Here is a 9,480-nt window from a genome sequence, read left to right as displayed (position 1 = left end):
TTTGTAAAAACTTTACACTCTGTAGAATTTTGCTGCTGTGTTTTTATTTTATTATCAGAGACGACCTCAAAAAATACATACTTTAGGCCTGCAGAAATAATCACGATAAATACTTAGAAAGGCACCAATCAAAGGGTTGCTATGTATACAGTACATGCAATTTCTGCTTTTTCATTTTAATTGCTATTTCATCACAAGTTTTGCAGCTAAAGCACAATTGCATATTTGTGGGCGAAAAAAAATCATATTGATAAACATTCAAAGGCATAGCGCAACAAATATCGAAAATTAATGAAGTGGTGAGTAATTCCTGTACCTTAAAGCAGAGAGAAATGATGGCAAAGATGGCAATTACATCGCATTTTGTTCAACCATTTCCATTTAAATAAGAGGTAATATTATTCAGGTCAGCATGGTAACTCATAATATAAATTCTTAAGTAAATTTTTCTGGACTCTACAACTGAGTGACAGTGAAGTCAGAGAGCTCCCGCTGCGCAACAACCTGGAATGGTACGAGCCAACATCCAACAACAGGAGCAGAAGGAAGTCTGTAGTCCCTCACCATCACCCTGAAATTAACAAGATACATTTACTTGAAAATTCATATTCAAAATACAGGTTTATGGATTTTCAGCTGTATGTTTGTTTTTTGATTACCAAGATGTCTTCACTTCCTTGTCCTTTAACATTAAAGTTTGTGATCCTGGGATCTCCTCATATTTAATATAAGCTTCTCCTTTAAATATTATCCACAGACATTGTAATTATTTCCTTGTGTTGGTTTAATAACCACCATATCATCACTGACAGACCATTTTTAAGTAGAGATTAAGTGTCAATTCACAATGTAAATGATTGATTAGTGACACTCTTACCAAAAATTCCTTTCGAATCGACATCTTTTGGCTGCTGCCAAATGGCAGGCCACAGAAAAACGTCATCCTTTTTATGAACAAGAATGACAACACGTATGTTTCCCATGGTAACGTCCATTTCATTACTTCGTAGAATCAGAGACACGCTGTTGACACAGAGTAAAGGGCTGTTTGCACCAAGGACGATGACTATAACGTTAATGATAATGGTCAATTTTATATAATAAATCATTCTAATTCTATGAGAATAGAGAAGTCCACAACTATAATGATACCTGCACAGAGGAACGATAAATTTGCAATCAATTTCAGAAAGTTTGATTTTTTTTCCAACTGATGAACAATAAGAACATGCTAGGAACTAATAAATTGTACATTATCAGCAAGGCTGATTAGCTAGGACAGCTATCGGAGTTATCGGAAGTTGGAAATCAACTCCCTCTCAAATCGTATTTATACTGGAAGAGATCATTTTATGCTGCCATCACATGTTATCGGAATTATTGTAAATACGAGTTTCCTAAATCACCAGCTACATCACCTTGTATTGTCATTAAAGTAGTGCATTTTTACATATATGAATAATCATTTAACGCGGACTATGTTTTATATATGCAAGCTGACTATAGCGCAGTGAATGTTTATATGGTCAATGAATGGGATGCTAAATATCAGTTTGGCTTTAATAAGATTTTCCCAAAAAATAGGCAAGAATAAACCTGGTGTGCTCCATGATTCCTGTTCTTCCCTACAACATAGCGCTTGAATGCGACGAGCTCGTAATCATAACTTCAGATGTGGGAACTAGGAAATTTCTGATCGAATGTGAAAACAGCATTAATATTCGAGTTTCCGAAGTTGAGCGGGCCATACATTTTAAACATGGTGGCGGGGAGAACAATTGCTGCTGTGACTGGTATTCTATATTAACTTTTTCCGCAACAGATACATTGCCTTGTCTTGTCATTAAAGTAGTGCATATTTACATTTTGTATGATTTATACACTGTGAAAATAGTCTGTATTTGACCTAAATTCCAAAATCGTCAGCAAGCTATCTAGATGTGACATGGTGTGGTTTCCTCCATGATTCCCTTTTTTCCGACAACAAAGAACTTGAACACGAAGAGCTCGTAATGGTGACTTTAGAAGTGTGACGTGTTTGTTAGCACACAAAGGCAGCATTAAAAATGGTGGACGACAAAACTGCAGCGTGCTTATACAGAGTGATATCGTGCGTTGGTGTTGAAACTAAAATAGCAATCATTATAGTTAAAGTTCTTGGTGTGAATCATGGGCCTTAACTGATGAATACATTCTACCTCAATATCACAAAAACTGTGTTTAAAAAGAGCTATAAAATTAATACTTTGTAATAACAGTATGTAAATTCTCAGAATAACATTTGAACACAATATACGTTTTTATAGTTGTGTTAAAAAAGCTATTCTTGAAGATTTTTTTCAAAAAACTATACAGTTTAGGCATATTACTGTTCTCTCTCGTGGTGGGTAAGGTCTTGATCCCATGAAAACTTCACAGTGTCCTGTCCATCAAAGTAAGTAACCTCACTAGTGCTGAGCAGCAGACGGTGATTCGTTTTGTAATAAATTGCAATCTGACTGAAGCCTTTCCCTCCAAATGACTCAAGCTGCCCATTCATAGAAAACTCTGAAGAGTATAGACAAACATCACAATGAGATTTTGCTTAAATAGAGATGAAAAAAATAAAAATCAATGGAATAATATGGTTAATTTAACTAAACAGTACCATAACATGCTGGATATCTGACCTGATAGATCATTTTGTAGGAGTCTGACTTTCTGAGCAAGAGGAACATCGTAACAAATTGGCTTAGCATTACCAAAAGATTTCAAAATCCTAATGCTCTTCACTGAAGTACCAAAACAGAAGGAATTCAATTAGTGAAATGCATGTATGATGTCAGATGACAAGCAGATGCAATATACAAAATAAAAAATAATACATGAGACCCACGTACATGGAGGAGAGGTTGTCACAGGTTTCTGAGTTGTTCTTGGTAACCCTGCCATGGCTAAATACGGGGAGAAAGGCATGGAAATAAGATCTTGAAAGGAAATAAGGAAATATGATCAGGAAAAATCACTTGATATTGTAATAAAAAATATATTGCAAAATATCAGCATGGCAGGTTAATTGATTAAGGTTTTACCATCATCTTGGAAGTCATTCAAATCTGAAGTCATCAAAACGTCTAGAATCACAAACAGGTATAACAGCTATATTCATTCATTTAATGCTCATTTACATATTAGAACTCATACAGTTTTCTCATACTTATATCCCTTAGATAGTTTCTGGCTCTCAGTGGGCTATGGTTCCCTGTAATAAAAGTTAAGAGAATGAATTAAGAAAAGTCAAAGCTCTTAAACTAATGTTTCTTCTTGATACATACGAATTTATTTAAAAAGCCCCTTTAGATTTATTTTGCATTTTATTTTATTATTTGTTTGTTTTATTGTGATAGCTATGCTCAACCTAGTAAGGCTGAACAATTGCTGTTATATTCAGAGATGATATACCTTGTTTGTTTGTGTTGTGGAAGCAAATAAAACAAATTTAAGAGAAGTTGAGCTGGCATTTCAATGTCACACGAATAACAAGGGAAGATACAGTACGTTTTTGCCTTACTCTACTGACAGCCTGAAATGTATCTGCACTGAGGAAAAGACACATCAGACACTGCTTTCCAAATAATTGTAGCATAGCTTTACAAGTTACCAAGTATATTTTGTGTTGTTTTCCATAATATGGTCCTTTATTGCAATAGATGTACACAATCGTTTAAAAGGTTGGGGTCTGTAAGATTGTTTAATGTTTTTCTAAAAAGTATTTTGTGCTCATCAAAGCTGCATTTATTGGATCAAAAATACAGTAAAAACAGTAATATTGTGAAATAGTTATAAATAAAGTTTTCTGTTTTAATATATTTTAAAATGTAATTTATTCCTGTGATGCAAAGCTGAATTTTCAGCATCATTACTCCAGCCTTCAGTGTCACATGATCCTTCGGAAATCATTATGCTGATTTGCTGCTCAAGAAACATTTCTGATTATTATCTATGTTGGAAACAGCTTAATATAAAATATAAACTGCTTAATATTTTTGAGGAAACAATATGTTTTTTTTAAGATTCTTTGATGAATAGAAAGGTGATGAATAAAAAAGTGTCTTTACTGTCCCCTTTTCTCAATTTTATGTGACACTAAAGTTTTATAAAAAAAAAAAAGCCAGTGATAACTTGTGTGGCAAATGCATATTACTTAAAGTCACACTTTTCTCAAATTAAGTGATGCTCATATTTTTCTAGGTCTTTATACATTTTATGCTGTTTGTGTTATTTTTGGGTTTTTTTAAATAAGAAGACTGTTTTCATATGTGGGAAAAGGTTTGGAAATGTAGGACATAATACAAATCTGTGGACTTGAAGACATTGGGATTCTGGACATGGACTTCCGTTTTGCTGCGGTACACAGGAGAAACAATACTCATTAACAAAATATCATGGCGTGAAGATTTTTCTGATAAAACAAATACATGTCCAATAGCTCTTTTTCTTTATTTTATCTTACATTTCATAGGTCTTGAAGCTGCTACTATTTGGCCCTGATGCCTTGTATGCATATTTGGTTTCTCTCCCTCTTTGGGTTTGTGGGAAACCTGCATTTCCTCACCCTGGGGCTTGGTGACCACCATTGATGTAAGCGGTGTGACAAATTTGTACTGCAGAGAAAGCTCAAGGGCTTTTTTCTTTGTGTTGTCTTTTTCCAGGCCTTTTAGACGCACTCTGACATACAGAAAAATCCACAAATAAAGATTTAGTAATACTACGATTCATACATACAGAGATAGGCCACAGTAGAATCAGTGAGAAGAATGCATATTCACTCTTTCTCCAGTAGCTGCTTTACTGTAAGGAAGGCCCATAATCTTTTAATAAAGTTCTCATGTTCAGGTCCGTCAATGTTTAGGTCCTCTGTAGGTACACTGTTATGATATACCACCTTAGTATTTTTCTGGAACATAGAAAATAAAGGTCAGAAGCTTGAATTATGATGATCTAATGTGTTGACACAATGCACAAAAATGCCTGTCATTATTTACTCACCCTTAAGTCTTTCCAAACCTGTATTCTGATCTTTTTTCCATTGAACACAAAAGGCGAATTTTTCAAGAATATTCACATCATGATTATCAGTGAAAAACAGCCTAAATATTATAATCGTTTTCGAGTTGGAAAGACATGAGCGTGAGTAAAACATTATAGAATTTATGGACAAACTATTCCCTTTAAATGCTAGTCTGTAAGGCAGGAATGGGCAAAATTGGTCCTGGAGTGCCGCTATCCTGCAGAGTTTAGCTCCAACCCTGAAGAAAAAAAAACCTCACCTGCCTTCGTAATCCTGAAAACACTGATTAGCTTGTTCAGGAGTGATTGATTAGGGTTGGAGCTAAACTCTCCAGGAATGACGTTGCCCATCCCTGCTGCTAGTTGTAGTGGTTATCTTACCGATAAAGCAATGACCTCATTGGTGAGACTTTCCAAACTGTTATCAATGATATGACCAGCAACCACAATCTCAGAACCGTTGTAGTACTGGCTGAAAGTGGTTTGGGTTAAATTGGCAACCCCTTTGTAGCTAAGGTGGACATCAGTCAAGAGTGGAGTGGCCACTTCCTCGTAGAAGCCCTACCAGAATGAAATTATATAAATACAAGGATATACACAGAAACAATTTAAGTTAAGTGTATGTTTAGCACTGGCAACAGCAAATGGCATATTGGGAAATGACCCAAGCTGGACTCAAACCCAAGTCGCTATCCCCGAAAAAGTTCATTGTTTTGTCTATATCTGACCTGCAGTTGTAGATCGGCATCAGAATCCTCATAGATCCGGCGAGCAACACCGTTATTCTTCAATGACAACTTCTCCAAGAACTCAAAGCTGACATCAAACCCAAAACCCAAACTGTATAAAGGAAATTTTCCACGAATGGCCTTTTTCACATTTTCCTGAATCTTCACTGGGTTAGTCTCACCTTTTCACAAAAAAAGAATAGGGTTTTAGGCATGATGATGAAGAAAAGCTAACATCTTACTGATACATGCATACTCCAGAATGTTTTTGTGTACTGAATCATTGTAGGCATACATTACTTTTTTGTTTCAGAAAAGATTGTGCTGTGTTGGTGACTTCATACGCAATGAGGTATGTAACCCTAACCTATCAATATACAAGTGTGCATGCATGAGTGATTCAGTTATTTTGTGCCTGAAGTGGGATCTCCGTCAGTCAGCAGGATCAGGATGGAGGCGGATCCCTCTTGTGGGTCTGTGTTGATCATGTCCACAGCTTTTAGCACTGCAGCATTTATGTCTGTGGCTGAAAGGAAAGAAATGTTACAAATAAATGTCATTCAGTTAAACTAGGGTGGCCATCAGTCTAGGATGTCTAGGTGTAATATTTTTGATCAGTTTTAGTAAGTTTTAGTTTAGTTTTAATCTTTACACTCAAAGATTTAGCCATGCGACTACTGAGATCCTGTCATTTCATTTTGAGGGTATTTTTTTCTCATAATGACACCCATTTATTAATCTAAAATGCTTTTGTTCAGTTGGCTGATGGTGAACACTTTACATCCTCCACTCGTAATTCTCTTCACGAACGTCTTTGCTTCTTCCACATTTCCTTCAGTAGCTTTGAGAAGCTCAGGTTTCCAGGTTCGAATGTGATGGCTGAACGTGATCAATCCAAAGAGGTCATCCTCTTCAAGGTCACTCAAAATACTCAGCATTGCCAAACGAGTCTAAAACATAATGCATCCATTAGTAACCATTTATGGAACCATAACTATATGAAAAGGAATAATTTCTTAGAATTCAACAAGTAAAACATAAAAGTAGAAATGACTGAAAAAGAAATTCACCTGCTCTATTTTTTTGCCCAACATAGAGCCACTCCGGTCAATGATAAACACCACGTTTTTGGGAATGCGCTGAATATCTGTGGGTGCAAAGTAGTGGACAAAGTAGCCATTTGATGCCTGAAAAAGAGGACAGATGACAAGCCTGAGAGTGAGACTTATGTCAGTGTGAACACGTTCCGGTTGTGATCATGAACATGTGTCTCCATACCAGTTTAAATCCCTAAGTGCACAACATACCTTCAGATCTCCACTTTGTTTTAGTCTCTCAACATCATACATAATGATCAGGTTGCCATTCAGACCGTTTTTACTACAGTCAACACACTTTGTTTGCTGGTCAAGAGTGGGGTAGAACTTAACCCATGCCTAAGATTGCAAAACGGCAGACGTTTTCTCAACATATTTCATCATATAAACATTTTTAGGCAAGTTGCATTTTTAATCATTTCCATTTTTTTTCCTTACATCTTTGTCTGCTCTGATGGTTGTGACAGCATTGGTCAGATCTTTAGTGCTCAGACCACCTTTGACCTCCAAGAAGCAAATTCCTGGATTCTCATGGATGTGTACGTCAATCTAACCAAAATAATATTATTATGTAATATAACAAAAAATCCCATCATCAACAAATCTTCATAATAACAATCTTGATTTGTTTCTTCTCCTACCTTGAAGTCTGCCACCGGCTGCATTGGTTGGGCATTGATGAGTAGCTCATATTTGCCAAGGCGACGCTTTAGCAGTTCTTCGTAAGTCAACTCAAAAGTCACTTTACTGAGAGCAGCCACCGTCACTGAAGTTTTAAAGTCTTCTAAAGTCCTTCCAACAGCACTGATATAGAAATAGAATTAGAATGGAAAATATAGAAAATATTAATTAAAATAAATTGTATCGTTCTAAATTGAATTTTATTTAATGCTAAAGAAATTAATGATATCTTACATTTATATTTTAAATACATTTATGCATTTGTCAGATGTTTTCGAATCATGACCTTGGCATTGCTAGTGCCATGCTCTACCATTTGAGCTACAGGAATAATCTTCTTTTTAAAATACCAAGTACCTGACCAGTCCAGCACTTTCTCCTCGAGATACTGCTTCACTGTACTCCCGCTGAGCTTCCACTTTTTCCTTTACAACTCCATCATATGTCTTCCCCTCTATGGTCCTAATGCGAAAAGGACAGTAATCAGCAATTAAAATCAGGAACTGGGGTTATTAGATATATATATAACGGTATAGCTCAAATAAATGCACTAAATTGTTAATAGTTTGATTAGGTAAGTCTGGCTGTTCATATGTGAATAATATATAAGAGAAACTTTTATTATTGCTTGAACATTTTAATGCTTTGGATTTCTTTTGAGTATTTACTTACATTCTAAACTGGCTGATGAATGCATTCTTGGGTATCTTGACCTCAAAAAGGATCTCTTGAGATTCATTCAACAGGTTTGCCACACGGCTTGTGATGGCTGTGGTAGCATAGCGGCTGGTGATCGTAGAGTTAATGTGGAAGCTGTAAATATCTATATCTTGCTTCTGTATTAAAGTGAACAAGTATCAGTGCTCTTGTCCCAGGTTTTTTTATATTTTTGTTAATAGAACACAGCAAGAACACTCTCTTTCACAAAGAATGTCAAGTGTATTGGCATTAACCTTTCTCAGAAAACAAAACAACCCCAAACATACTCATCTGGACTTTCTCCTCAAACATGATCAGTTATTTACACTGTATTTTGAGCGTACCCTTGCGAAAGCGGTTCAATTCAATTCAATTCAATTGAGATATTGAATGTGGAATTAAAATTAAATTATCACCAAACTTTTTACACAGGTTTGTAATGTCCAAGGGTGTATTCATTTGGATCCTTTTTTTGCTTTATTCTCTCTCAAGTAACTATTTAGAGAATAACAGCTTGTAATGTCAAGAATTCAGAAAACTAAGAAATAATAAATTTCCCCCTAATACACTTGTTTGTAACCTGTTAATTTACCTTGTTTGTAGCAGCCAAGTTGACAAAGGTGAACAGAAAGCCAAACAAAGTTAGTCTGAGTGCAGCTTTGTCCATGGTGAACTGACAATAAATGCAAAAAGAACATCAAACAGACAACTTAATGAAGCCACTATTGGTTATCAATGGCAAGGCATAGACATTGCCCCTTTTAAAAATGCCCTTATATGGTAGAAACCAATATAGGTTCCTGGCTCAAATATGTAAAGCATAGGCCTACTAATAAGCAGCCCACTGAGAAATAAATATTAAATAGAGACAGAGTGATACAAATATATCTGTATTCCATGTTATATTTTATTCGAATTGTTTTTCATTATTATTAATATTAATCTTGAATATGTGTTATATGTTGTAAATTTGTAGGCTATAGCATTATTAATGCTTTGTTTGGCAATGTAAAGATAAACCAGCTGCCTTTGTGAATGAACAAAGTGAGGTCGATTTGAAGATAGGCCTAAGTGTTAAAAAACTGGTGCAACTGCACAAACGGAAAGATTATAACAAAGGGAGACTTTTATCCAATTTCTTTGCGACACTGGCTATTAACGGTCGCATGAAGAAAGAAAGGGCAATTATTATGTCTGACTTAAAAAAAAAAATCGTATTTATTTTT

At 35.4% G+C, this 9,480-nt stretch overlaps 1 protein-coding gene across 1 annotated transcript; it reads right to left on the bottom strand.

The window, feature by feature from the left end:
• Nucleotides 1-52: 52 nt before the first annotated feature.
• Nucleotides 53-8,943, bottom strand: itih3b.1 (inter-alpha-trypsin inhibitor heavy chain 3b, tandem duplicate 1). The gene is made up of 23 exons (XM_077203949.1): nt 8,847-8,943; nt 8,228-8,391; nt 7,913-8,017; nt 7,516-7,678; nt 7,313-7,423; nt 7,085-7,213; nt 6,848-6,964; nt 6,559-6,727; nt 6,193-6,303; nt 5,778-5,959; nt 5,431-5,610; nt 4,809-4,936; nt 4,493-4,707; nt 4,345-4,383; nt 3,538-3,573; nt 3,197-3,241; nt 3,072-3,113; nt 2,880-2,966; nt 2,670-2,771; nt 2,370-2,547; nt 878-1,023; nt 660-738; nt 53-571 (listed from the first exon to the last, which is right to left on the bottom strand). Exons 1-23 carry the CDS (start codon nt 8,919-8,921, stop codon nt 457-459), a joined length of 2,718 nt encoding a protein of 905 aa, XP_077060064.1. The 5' UTR covers nt 8,922-8,943; the 3' UTR covers nt 53-456.
• Between the last annotated feature and the right edge of the window lie 537 nt (nt 8,944-9,480).

The sequence above is a fragment of the Siphateles boraxobius genome, unplaced genomic scaffold (genome assembly GCF_051911475.1).
Source record: "Siphateles boraxobius isolate OS27281-9 unplaced genomic scaffold, OSU_SipBor_1 5, whole genome shotgun sequence".
In the NCBI taxonomy this organism is placed as follows: Eukaryota; Metazoa; Chordata; class Actinopteri; order Cypriniformes; family Leuciscidae; genus Siphateles; species Siphateles boraxobius.
Note: the sequence above shows the minus strand (reverse complement) of the source record. Positions and strands in the feature narration are given on the sequence as shown.

Bases quoted from the DNA above. Each gene is read 5' to 3' on its own strand.
- itih3b.1 (XM_077203949.1), bottom strand. From the start codon at position 8,921: ATGGACAAAGCTGCACTCAGACTAACTTTGTTTGGCTTTCTGTTCACC. The intron at 5,611-5,777 runs GTCAGATATAGA...TCATTCTGGTAG, and splicing joins ATGCCGATCTACAACTGCAG to GGCTTCTACGAGGAAGTGGC. The intron at 3,574-4,344 runs GTCCACAGATTT...TCCTCAGTGCAG, and splicing joins CAGAATCCCAATGTCTTCAA to ATACATTTCAGGCTGTCAGT.